General features: G+C 34.2%; 2 protein-coding genes across 4 annotated transcripts in view; both read right to left on the bottom strand.

The window, feature by feature from the left end:
- Positions 1-287, bottom strand: part of LOC144840775 (uncharacterized) — a 24,691-nt gene extending 24,404 nt beyond the window's left edge. For all 3 annotated transcript variants that reach the window (XM_078696792.1, XM_078696791.1, XM_078696790.1), the window contains exon 1: positions 63-287. In XM_078696792.1, coding sequence (XP_078552918.1) covers positions 63-243 — 181 coding nt within the window. In that variant the 5' untranslated portion in view covers positions 244-287. The remainder of the gene's footprint in view (positions 1-62) is intronic.
- Positions 259-12,830, bottom strand: LOC144839260 (uncharacterized). The gene is made up of 20 exons (XM_078694576.1): positions 12,502-12,830; positions 12,030-12,146; positions 10,487-10,825; positions 8,781-9,053; positions 7,925-8,206; positions 7,250-7,531; positions 6,726-7,016; positions 6,458-6,568; positions 5,855-5,968; positions 5,346-5,468; positions 5,026-5,139; positions 4,348-4,461; positions 3,843-3,980; positions 3,610-3,723; positions 2,919-3,032; positions 2,279-2,392; positions 1,755-1,865; positions 1,322-1,435; positions 361-477; positions 259-266 (listed from the first exon to the last, which is right to left on the bottom strand). The coding sequence occupies exons 1-20, from the start codon at positions 12,590-12,592 to the stop codon at positions 259-261; spliced, it is 3,081 nt and encodes a 1,026-aa protein (XP_078550702.1). The 5' UTR covers positions 12,593-12,830.
- Between the last annotated feature and the right edge of the window lie 762 nt (positions 12,831-13,592).

Raw genomic sequence — 13,592 nt, forward strand, 5'->3', positions numbered from 1 at the left:
TGTTATGAAATGGAAAAGAAATTCTGTATATAAATATATGTATAATTCTAACAAAAACAAACCAGTTTCACATCGTTCTCCTGTGAATCCATCGGCACATTCACAAGTGAAGTCTGTGGAAGAACTCACACAAACTCCATCATTTTCACATACAGCTTCAATACAAGGATCTGTAGCTGAAATCATAAAACAGAAACATTGAGTAGATTTAACCACGAAGAACGTCATCATCAATGTTGTCATAAATCATCCATCCCATCATGCATCTTATTAATGTCATCATCAAAGTTATCTTTAATGACACCATAATCATCAACATCTTTGATGCCATAATGATTAATGTCATCATTTTATTTATACCTGTTTCACAGGTGTCTCCGGCAAACCCTGGAGCACAATCACAAGTAAAACCATTGACTGCATCTACACATACTCCGCCATTAAGGCAGGTCACTTCTTCTGGGCAGTCATCTATATCTATAAACAAAACAAAAACACATTGTATGCATCAAATAGAATAAGAATAAGTCTGTATCTTGCACAAGCTTGACACATTCAATCAAACTTTCATTATTTTAGTGCTGTACCTTGCAGCAGCTATAACACGCTCATTCAAACTTCCATTATTCTAGTGCTGTACAGTACCTTGCAGCAGCTATGGCACACTTATTCAAACTTTCATTATTGTAGTGCTGTACAGTACCTTGCAGCAGCTATGGCACACTTATCCAAACTTTCATTATTGTAGTGCTGTACAGTACCTTGCAGCAGCTATGGCACACTTATCCAAACTTTCATTATTGTAGTGCTGTACAGTACATTGCAGCAGCTATGGCACGCTCATTCAAACTTTCATTATTGTAGTGCTGTTACCTTGCAGCAGCAATGGCACGCTCATTCAAACTTTCATTATTGAAGTGCTGTACTTTGCAGCAGCTATGGCACGGTCATTCAAACTTTCGTTATTAAAGTGCTGTACTTTGCGGCAGCTATGGCACGCTCATTTAAATTCAGTAATGTAGTGGTGTATTTTACGCAAGCTATGGCACGCTCATTCAAACTTTCATTATTGAAGTTCTGTACTTTGCAGCAGCTATGGCACGGTCATTCAAACTTTCATTATTGAAGTGCTTTACTTCGCAGCAGCTGTGCAACACCCATTCAAACTTTCATTATTGTAGTTTGTACCTTGCAGCAGCTATGGCATGCTCATTCAAACTTTCAGTATTCTATCATCTTTTGAAATACCAGACAGGCACTTTATAAGGAATCACATAGTCCCTCATGTCTGTGGTTGTACTATATATTAATTTGTACTTACTAATTTCACAATTAGCCCCTGTAAAGCCAGATGAACATATACAGTTGTAACTATTTAAAAGGTCCAAACAAAATCCATTATTTTGACAAGGGTTACTGGCACATTCATTGAGCTCTGAAAAGAAAAGGATTAGTTATACAATATAATATCCAAAGGAACTCATTTTTATGAGGGTTTCATGAACATGTCTCCTGTCTATCTCTACAAAAAGGTATATTATGCCAGGGCAATTGAGAATGAGTGTATATATGCTTCACAAATTGTATACTTAATTGTTTGAAGGTTTGCATGGCAAAATCAATTCTCACTCACCATATTGATCGGAACTTCAAGAAACTCAACAGTTTATTTCAGAACTAAATATGAAGCTATGCAACAAACTTTATACCAACATAAATGTATATTTAAATGTACTTTTATGCAAACAACTTACCTGATTCACAATTTGTACCAAAGAATCCACTTAAACATGTACAGGTATACGATGCCAACCCATCTGTACAATCTCCTGCACCACACGGATTAGGGACACAGTCATCAATATCTGAAATGAGTTAAAACGGCACAATTGATTACATTTTAAATTCTTGTTACCTATAGTGTTGTCTATAAGCAGAACATATTGTAAAGCTCTGTCTACACTATCAAATTTTATGTAACAAAATAAATGTGATGTGACCACATATGGACATGATGATGTCATACCACTTCCATATTTGGGCACATCACCACCATATTTGGACACATCACACTTTTTTTATTAAGAAGTGTACTGAAGGGCCTTTTTTCAAATAAAGTGAGAAGTGAACATTGTAAAGCGTGTAAGCTAGCAGCCACTATAACCTCTTGTTCTAAGCCTTTCATATACGTACAGTATGTATGCATAAGTTAAGTTAAACCACGACTTGAAGAATGGCAATGTGTCAATATAAATAAATAAACAAATTAAGTTCATACCTTGATCGCATATATCTCCTTCAAAGCCCTCTGTGCACTCACACCAGAAGGCTTCTGTATTTTCATCGCATCGAGCCCCATTCTGACATGGTTGTGATAAGCAAAGTGCAATTGCTATAGAGCAAAATATAAGTATATCGAAATTAAATGAATTAATACATCTATCTAAAGGTAATTTAAATGTTTTGTCTGGTCTGGTCTAAATTAGTAAGTATATCTTTCCGAAGAGTGAGTGTTCATTGGCGCTGTTGGATTTCATGTTCAGAATCACAGTATTTTTTGTAGAAACTGTTTTCATACAGGAAAAGAATTTTTTTTAAGTGAAAAAAATTTTCAACGATCGTTAAATGGTGTGTACTTTTGCATGCCATGTGACCCACAATCGTCCAATAAAATGACAGGAATGTATTTAGGTGTTATATAATATTCATTATGAAATCATAAAGACAATTTAAAAATGTTGGTTCTAACCCAATAAACTGTAAATAATTAAACATTCTTGCATTCATTTTCAGAGAGTTGTTAATATAAGCAAATTCACCAATCGCACTTAAAGGTTAAGAATTTGTAGTATTCACTTAGATTGTAAGTGTTTCCCTTAGCCTAAGTGCTATTTGTGAATACAGGCACAGGTACTTACCAGTTTGACATGATAAGCCTACAAACTCTGGAGGACAAGTACAAACGTATTGACCAATCTGATCTTCACAAACACCTCCATTCAAACAGGGATCAGCTGCACATTCATTTATGTCTGCAAAAACATTTCATTTAAGTTAATGATTATGAGTTATGCATCTACATATTATCATATACATATAATGTTTATAGGGTTATACCTAAATTACAATAGTAAAGTAGTAGTACATGTATGATCAATTACCATTCTTTCATAGAGAACTACTGTAGTAAAGGAATTCATTTAAGGTGAATGTTGGTACTACAGTATTATAGGATAAAGGTGATTTGTTATACAGTGGTGGATCCAGGATTTTGAAAGGGGTCCTTAACTTGTATTCGCCTATGGTATATGCAAGTTAAACATTCTATTCTTACCTAATATATCATATACATTTTCCCTCTAAAAGTGAAAAACTTTTAGAAACTTTTAATCATACATGTATTGTTACAAATTTGATTTTAATATTGTACATTTATTTTTGTAATTCTTTATTTTATTTTGCTTGTATAATTGTTTGTCTGGAGTTGGAGAGACAGGCCTTTGGTGATAGTTGTCTTTGACAGCTCCTGTCTCTCCTCGGTGCTCCCTTTTTATTTCTATGTTTCACTGAAAAGAATAAATAAAATAAACAAAACAAAAAGTACACTACCTATTTCACAATCTGAACCTTCAAATCCTGCTAAGCATTCACAAGTATATAGAGCCAAGCCATCCGTACATTCACCACCATTTTGACATGGATCATTTTTACAGTTGTTAGGGTCTGTTGAGATAAAAAGTTGTAAGAAAAACAGATACTATGTTTTCATATGTGGAGTAAATTACAATTCAATGTATTTGTTTGCCTGTACATTAAATGTTAGGCAGTGCATGTGAGCATACTTATATGGTTTGGAATACACTCACTATTTCTACAGCGATTTCCTGTATATCCTACAATACAAATGCAACGGTAGCCGTTCACACGGTCCTCACATGTAGCGCCATTCAGACATGGGTTGGTGGCACATTCATCAATATCTGGAAAAAAATTTCCCAAATAAACTTCATATATGAACAAAGCCAACCAACACTATAAAACTATATGTGACAAAAAATGTGATGTGTCCATATATGTACATGATGACGTAATATCAACTACCATACTTTTTTGTCAAAATAGTTTTGATAGTCTAGACAAGGCTTAAGACCAGTTAATGCTTTGTAAGCAAATCAATCGTTATAACGTTAGTAATCTAACATGAGGATGGTCATAAAACACTACTCTTTTACAAAGCTTTCACAGAAAATGTTGTAATTGATGTTGTGTTAATAGGACAAACTCAGTTCCTGCATATTAAACTTGTTGGATTGTTCTTACTGTACTTTGTTTATTAAACTCATTTACCTTCTTCACACTGGAGGCCTTGGTAACCATCGGCGCATTCACAAATGAAACTGTTTACTGCGTCAACGCACACTCCCTCATTCTGACATGGACTTGAGCCACATTCATCAACATCTGAAAAGAAATAAGTTTCAAATCCTCTCAATATATCACTACTACTACTCTTATACATCAACATTCCTCTTAAATTAGGTTGGTTAAATGTTTAGAAATAATCATAATAGCGAGAGAGTGAACTAGGCAACAGTGAAGTGATGTAAATCGTCAAATGGTTATGACCTCTTTTTAAGCTGTGATTGTGTTGAAGTAGACCGTCTAGTTCTTATAAAGGCCAACTCAGATAGCGTTGTACAACAAGACCTGACGAGTAATCTCGTCAGGAGAAAACTAAACTTGTTTGAAGTTCTTGCGACGACCTAATAACTACGCCCGATGATATCTCAATACAACTCGTTTCGTCGGGATTCAACTCAGACAGCACCGACATGTCAAGACCGTTCATCTGGACTTGTCAAATGACAGTCTGAGTTGGCCTTTATATGTATATAAAAACTGGTAAGTTCAGGTATAGTGGCTAAACGTTAACATCAATAACTATCTTTTTATCTGGCTATATATGTGTTTTATTTATTCTAAACATTAAAATCTACATTTAAATGACATTGTATTTCAACATACCAACTTGACAATGAGTACCCTCAAAACCATCTAGACAATTACATGTGTAACGATTATCTTCCTGGACACACACCCCGTTGTTGAGACAAGGGTCGCTTGCACATTCATTTAATTCTGAAATCAAACAATTATCAGCAAATAATATAATAATATGAGTAAGTTTTATAGTATAATATTGAGCTAAATTAATTGTAAACTCAGTTTTAAGGCCATACATACTATAATTGAAATACAAGTAATTGCAATGACATCCATATATGGAAACAATATTTCTTTACAACCATATATAGTCATGATGTTTCTATATATGGTAAACTTACCTAATTCACACTGATCACCATCAAAGCCGTCCACACAATTGCAGGTGTATGAATCGTGTCCATCAAAGCAGGCTGCTCCATTCTGGCATGGGTTACTTCCACACTCATTCACAGTTGATACAACTAAAATAACAAATTAAGTTAAAGTTCATGTAGATTTTGGTCAGTAATGTAACAGCTATGAGCGCTCACTGGCTAAACCCAGGGGCCCCGGCGCTTATGGAGCCCCCTGAGCAGTACCCAGAAGAAAAAACAGGCATTAAAATATATTTAAAAAGGCTAAAAACGCTTAAGGCCTCCAGCATTGGAGGCCTTGGATTAGGGCCTTAGGGTTCCTAAACTAGGGACCTTAGGCCTCTGCGTTACGCCACTGATTCTGGTATTACTTGGCAGAGTTCATGTAGATTCTGGTATTACATGAATTATTAAAGTTAGAAATATTTAGGCTTTCTTATTAAAAATCTACCCTATACTTGTTTCGTTTCAAGGGAGTGGATTTCCATGCTTACCAACTTCACATGTAGTGCCAGTAAATCCATCAGCACATGCACAGTCAAACCCATCAATATGGTCAATGCATTCACCGCCATTCATACATGAAATACCACTACAATCATTTATGTCTGGAACAAATAATATCCCATACATTGTTAAAACATTTTCCTCTGGTTTCGATTAGTATATTGAGATGTAGTTCATTGATTGTAAACCAGTATAATTTAACTTACTTTACGACAGTTTCATCAAGCTGTCAACACACAACAACTTGACAGCTTGAGAAAACTGTCTTGAAACGCAAGTTAAATTTATACTGGATTACAATCAATGAACCACATCTCAAAAAGGGAAATCAACAATGAAAATTAAAATGTGTTTTTTAAATCCTGTATTACTTTTGTTAATTTAATTTTTTTTATATTTTGTACATAATTTAGTTTAAGTTTCCTTGTTGGTCTATTGTTAAATCATGGACGCACCTTCATTCAAGAAGCTTCCAAATAAATTATTATTATATTATCCCATAAATTGTTTAAAAGTGACTTTCATACCACAAAAGAAAGTAAAGAGATAGTACTGGTAAAGATTAAACTTAAACAAGTTTTCTTTCTTACTTGATTGGCAGTTTTGTCCACTAAAACCTGGTGCGCAGTTACAACTGTACGCATTTCCTACCGTTAGACAAGCGCCTCCATTAGTACATGGATTCACCTCACATCCAAGTGCTATGAAAAAAATACAAACAAAAGTTTTTCCCCACAAAATGTTGTAAACTAGAAATTATCAATATTTTTTTTTTTTAAATTTGTATCATAAAAACTAAAGCGACAGTAAGTCTAAAACATTTCAGTATATATTTCCAATATATATTTGTTTTCTTACGTGTTGTAAGGTACACTGCACGTGACGTATATTCTGAACCATCAACAAGAGCAGACACACTAAAAGAATATGCTGCTCCAGGTGTCAGGCCATCAATGGTAGTGCTTCTTGCTTCTCCATCAGCCACAGCAACCTGTTGGCTTCCGCCACCACCACCACCTCCGCCACCACCATCCTCTGAACTATAGCGGATGAAAAACGAGTCTGGTGTTGGCCCTTGGTAGCCCCACATGACATTGGCACTGGTGGATGAGAATTCTGTGATCTCACCAGCTTGTGGCGAACTGACACCTAATGATACAAAAGTGTTATTATTTACTTAAGCTCTGTCTATACTAATTTGACAAAAAATGTGTGATGTACCCAAATATGGTAGTGATATGGCCAAATAAGGTAGTGATAAGATGTCATCATGTCTATATATGGGCATATCACATTTATTGTCACATAAAGTTTGATAGTGTAGAGCGAGCTTTAGTTTACTCTAAGTATATTTTGTATTTATTTGTAAAAAAGGTACATACTCTGGCCACTAGCCGAATCATAACTTGCATAATTAGAAGCAAATTCATCTCCATCTCCAGTTACCACGGCTACACGGAATTCATAGTTTTCTCCGTCAACAAGGTCATTAACAATTGCGCTTCTCTCTGACCCGGCAACTGTCATTGTCTGCTCTGTTGCACTGCCCTCTTGTCTGTAGCTTATAATAAACGAATCTGCGTTGTTGCCATCATAGTCCCATTGTAACTGGGCACCGTTGGAACCTGATGATGTGATTGATTGTAGAAAGGGCGACTCTTCCGCTGTTTGAATGTAAAAATAAATGTGGTAATAAACTGACTTAGAATTGTGTATATATCCAGCGATATTATAAAAACATAGGCGGAATCAGCCGGCCCTCCTCATTCAGTCAAGTTCAGCACTTCACTTTACAATTTTTAGGCCCCTATTATAATCCTGGAACTGCAACTGTCTCTAAAGTTTTTATCTTCATAAAATTATATAAGACTTAAAACAAAGGGCACGATTTATTTGGATTAGCTTCTGTGTTTATTGTTGCTCTGCACAGATCTTAAAATATGCATCCTCCATGTACTTGGTTGTAGTAGTAGTATATGTGAAAATAAATTGAATTGAATTAAGTTGTTGCTACAGATTTAATTTGAAATTGATCGAATAATAGATAAATCATTTACCAGATCCAACAGCTGAATTAAAATTGACTTGATTCGAATGAGCCTTGGAGCCATCAGTTTGACTAACAGAAGAAACACTAAATGTGTAGCTTTCTCCTGGGGTCAGGTTTTCAAACATGAAACTTCGTGCGGATCCATCGACAGTCTGTTCATTGATAGAACCATCTGATGCTGCTTGATAACGAACAATGAAACTGCTAGCGGACCCACTGTACGACCATTCAAGGCCAGCATATGTAGAGTCGAAGTTTGTGATTGGATGCAAATATGGTCCAGCAAATCCTAAAAATCAAACAAATATAGTAATACTGTATACAATTAGAGGAATGTCATGATTAAACAATCTTAACAACAATAATCTTTATCTATTATCATCAGGAACAATTTTACAGTTTGAAAGAAATGAAAATGAATGTACTGTATATAAGCAAAATTGCTATCATGATTCACAATGATTTAGATTTTACTTTATTTGTCCCCACAATTGGAAAAAATGGAGTTTAAAACTTATTATGTCCTCTCTTGCATTGGAACTCCTTGGATTTACCAATGCAATCTAACAACAGGAGCTTCGGAGATCAAAGGGTTTATCTGTGGCTGCAACACAAACAGTTCCAATTTACAGACAGCGCGCCACATAGAATATGTACATAGTACAGTATTGTAGATATTTGTCGCAGCCAGGCATAAGTTCATATCTTGGCAAGGCAAGCTCAGTGTCCTGTTGTTAGATTGCCCTGAATTTACCTATGATTATATACATTAAAAGATGAAAAATACAATATTTAGAAACAAAACTGAACAACAGAGAAACAATGATAAAGGATGTTGATAAAGCAGAAAAGGAAAAACTTACTGAGATCAAGCATCTCAATGTTACTTTCAGTCTCCTCATCCATAAACACAGATATAACCTGAAATGTGTATATTTGACCAGGGTTCAAATCAGCCACATATAACTCAAAGTCTGACATTCTACTCACTGTCCTCGACATCTCCACACCGTCTACGTCACCAGAGTACATGACAATGAAATACTCCACAGGTACAAACTCTGAAAATCGCCATTGAGCATTTGCCCAGGATTCTCCATGGTCTGTGATTGGAAGAAGAACTGGCGGGCCCTCAACTGAAAATAATTGACAATAAGAAATTCTATTATTTTCTTTGTATAAACAATAAGACAGAAATAACAACTTTAAATCTAATCATTGTTAGTTATTGTATCATTAAACAACCCAATTAACACAATAAATACAAAATTTAAAATAAAATATTAATTCTTCAATTATTAGCTGTATAAACTCTTGAAACTGTGCTTTGTTCGTAACATAATTGTATTGAATATCATCACTAAAGTTCTATCGAACAAAAATATCTTCTCACAACTTGCAATTAAACAGTTTGTTATCTTTTATATGTTTCCATTGGCAGTAGAATTTTCAACAATATTCATTATTACTCAAATGATTTGTTCTCAATTAAATATACGGTACTGACTTCAAGTATATTTTTTTATTGTTGGTTTATTTATTTTTTTTTTATTTGTTGCTCATTCATGAAATACAATATTACAAATACATATACAAATGACAGGATGATAGCAAGAGGACAACCCTATAAGCTCTAGAGCTTGTTTCCATAGGGGTACACTATTTGGTTAATATTTGTTAATTTGTGTAATACATAGTTATTCTGATATTGTTCATTGTCGTTGTCGTGACATGGTACTGAAACAATAACATTCGCCTTTCTGTCGCCAAATGCTTCAATCAAGGTCACATCGGCGTAAAATCCAAACAGTTCATTAAAAAATCAATCACAAAAAAACAAAGTCAAAAAGAATAATTTAAACGATTATCGATTGGTATAGAGCTAGTTAGCACATACTGAATTACATCACCATGTCAATAATAGAAATTTAATAAGGTCCTAATAACAATCAAAAACTATATTGACATTTGGGTTGCATCAAAGGTACAGGAACTCTTCCAAACTTTCACAATACCAATTTCAAAAATGCTACTAAGTTAAATTCTTTTATTCCTACTATTTCCTTCTAATACCAAACTTTTCAAAACACATTTTTATAAAGTATAAAATTGACTTTTTTGTATTTAGATTGAATATATCTATATACACTATATTATATCACGTAGAATTCGGTACCTCATTAAATTGTCAAAATTGATTTCTATAGGAGAGAAATTATAATATAAAACATCATTTGGGTTAAGAAATTAAAACTAATTAATGTATCAAATTGATTAATTTAAGCTTTTAATTCTATGCAAAAGCTTGAGGACGATAATAAATACCTATATTACCATCAGTATTTTTATATCTGTATTTTTTTAACATTACATACTGTATATTTTTATACAACTTTTTAAACTAATTTTTAAATTTCTTTTAATGGTCTTATTGTTGCTGTGAGGAAGAAAAATTTTAAAATTATATTTTGTTGACAATAAAGTTATCTTGAATCTTTACCGTTACATTTTAATTTATGAGATTGTTCAATTAAACTATAGTGTTATGAATATAGTGAACTTTAATTACCTGAAGTGTATTTTATGTGCCACCCCTGAAACACTAGATTTCTATCGGTGTTCCAGATGAAAAACACTTGATTTGATTCCACTTCCAGTGGTGGCGGAACCTCATGACCTTCCAAGTAAACAACATCTGGCAAATCGTAGTCTGCAAGTGGCCCTGCGCCAATTTCTAACGAGTCTTTAAAATCTTCAACATCAAAGACTGAAAAGTTTAAAACTACGTGGGAGGCAGATGGAACCTTGATAAAGTAGAGGCAGTTGTCACGACTGTCATAGGGTTCTGGAAAATTAGGCGAAAATAACTCTCCAACCTCACCATAGTGACCCTCTTGACATTCAGTAACTGAAAATTAAGTTGTAATATTTTTAATATAACAAAAAAAAACATTTTTTTTTACTGTAAACTAGATTTGCACCCATAGATGCCACGGCCAATCTCTCCTCCTGCACAGATCTTTTTTTGATAAGCACATCTTTTTTATATTTTATTGTAATGTTATTGTTAATAAATAAATAATATACACACCAACTTAATTGAAGACCATGTTTTTGGTAAAAATAGGCTAGGCTCACTACTACTATTACACCTAGGCATGCTAGGCCTCCTATTAAAGAGGTTCTACAGCTAAGGGGTCAGCCTACTAGGCCTAGCTAGCCTCTAGCTAACTAGCCTTGTAGGTAGAAGTAGCCTACTAGGCCTAGCTTAATTAGAGTAGGAGTACTACTACTCTGGGTGAATACCTACTACTAGATATATTCCTCTCTACTCTAGCCCAGGGCTAGCATAGAGTCCTACACAGTATTTTATAAACTTTATTCCACTATAAAGGGATAATCTAACATTCAAAAATATTGTATAAGAATTTTGCTTGTCCTCCTGTGTGTTATGTGCGAAGGGCCAAGAAACCAAAGTAATATTGATGACGTAGAATACTTAGATAACAGTTTGTGTTGTTTTAATTGGATAAGCGGACATTAAGAAACGAATTATATTTCTGATTGGCAGATGGTTTAAAGAGGCCGGCACAAGATTAGAATTGGCCAATCATAAAACAAGTATTGGTAACACTTTTAACCAATCAGTAACCCGACTTAATACAACGATATCTGTGTTCCTACAGTATAACAGTAACAGAACGTTTATACTATTATAAAGCGTTTTCATGATTTGTTGTCTAAATTTTTTACTCGGGGTACCCGAGTCTAGGACTCTCTCATCTTCTCCTCTTCCATCCGACACTATTGAGTAAAAAGTACTACTCCTCCCTTATTCGTTGTAGTATAAAACTGGGATTTGGCATGAATATACTAGAGGGACATGTCCTCAAAGCTATAGAGGATGCAGCCATATGACGTCTCGAAGATGGTACCGTATAGCCGTATAAACTATTTGGTAGCGAGGTTATTGATGTGTATCACATCCCGTCTTATGACGTCATTACAGCTTCGTTTTCTGTACCCCAAGTATCGCACATTTGTGCTTGTTATTTATTTTTTCTAATAAATAAGTAATTTGGCCTTGAATAAAAAAATAAAATGTTGCCTACATGAGTTTTCATCACAATTTTGGCCGTGAAATCCGACTGGACATTTACAAATATAGCCTGGTTCTTGGATTGCTTCTACACACTCAGCATCGTTCTGACAAGGATCAGGTGAGCAGCCTAGAAAAAAGTAAAATATCAACTTATAAAAACATTTATCTGATTAACAGTTAAATACATCATAATATGATGTATTTAACTGTAAGATAAATGTTCTTCAAGCAATGTTATGATGATATTAATTGATGTAAAGCGCCGCTGTGAAATGTGTTATGTTATAGTCAAATTGTACTGTAGGTATTTTTTATTTGTGAAGATACATTCAATCAGTCGGAATGAAGGTACATTATGATTTGATGGTATAAATGATGATTATGACGATAATTGACATCGCCAGTGTGCAAATAACGCTAAAAATATTAGTATACAAATCAGCACGTGCGTGGTGACACTAACGAAATGCATTAGTACTTACTTGCATTTACACAACATGAATGAAGGCACGAAACCAGCAAGATGAGTAAACTCCAAGTACTGAGCACATTCAACTGATTATATCCAAACATTATCTTGATATCAAACAAAATCGGTGGTTAAAAAATAAGTCTCTTTCTCAATGCTATACGTTAAGTTCCAACTTTTGATCGTCCCTTGCACAAAATAAAATTCTCAACTTACAGTTCAATATGTAGTACATTCCTAATGCAGCGGCCTGCTAAATGCACATTGTCCTCTCAAGCAAACAGAAGTTGTTCATGTTATATTTGCCCAAATAAATATATATAATAATTCAATTTCACATCCCAGCCGATGTTTTGGTACGGTAAAACGGAATGAACAATGTGAAGATTTTAGTGATTTGGCCATTAGGTAAATCAATAGAATTAACGCCTAATAACAATAACCATAAACCTACTATTTTTCAAAGCATTGTCATCAATGTTATGTTTGTAAATACCATGAACCTATAGGTCCATGGAAATACAATCAATATTAAATGACTGATGATAAATTAAAATATTCTATATAAACTTGTGCAATTAAATTTAAGTTAAAAGGAAATTCAACGAAATTGATTAGTTAGGCCTACATGAACAATTAACAAGACTGAACATTATTTCATTCCTGAACAAATTCCAAAACAAATTACGCGCGCGTTCAAACATTGATGAAAATGGTACCGTTTTTGTATGCGCGCGTCGATTTTGTGTGCGTCGATTTGCGTAAATAGTGTATATTTTTAAAGAGAGGACAGTAATTATTCAGAAAAATGTTCGTTAATTCTAATCGATTTGAATATATCGGACTTGTTATATTGATACCAAATAGTGTTGAGGTCCATTCCGGTACACGCGTGTCCATTACACGATGTCCTAACAATACTGGACAACACAATGGTCAACTAAACATCCCATTGACGCGAACTGGTAAATTCATTAGACGACACACACAGCGGTAAATAAATTGATTTCCAGTGTTAACTTTTTACTTTGGTTGGTTGGTTGTTTTCTAAGGCTTAATCCAATAGCAAAGCAAAGCGATATCGATATATAACAGATAGGTGAT

The sequence above is a fragment of the Antedon bifida genome, chromosome 4 (genome assembly GCF_963402885.1).
Source record: "Antedon bifida chromosome 4, ecAntBifi1.1, whole genome shotgun sequence".
Lineage (NCBI taxonomy): Eukaryota > Metazoa > Echinodermata > Crinoidea > Comatulida > Antedonidae > Antedon > Antedon bifida.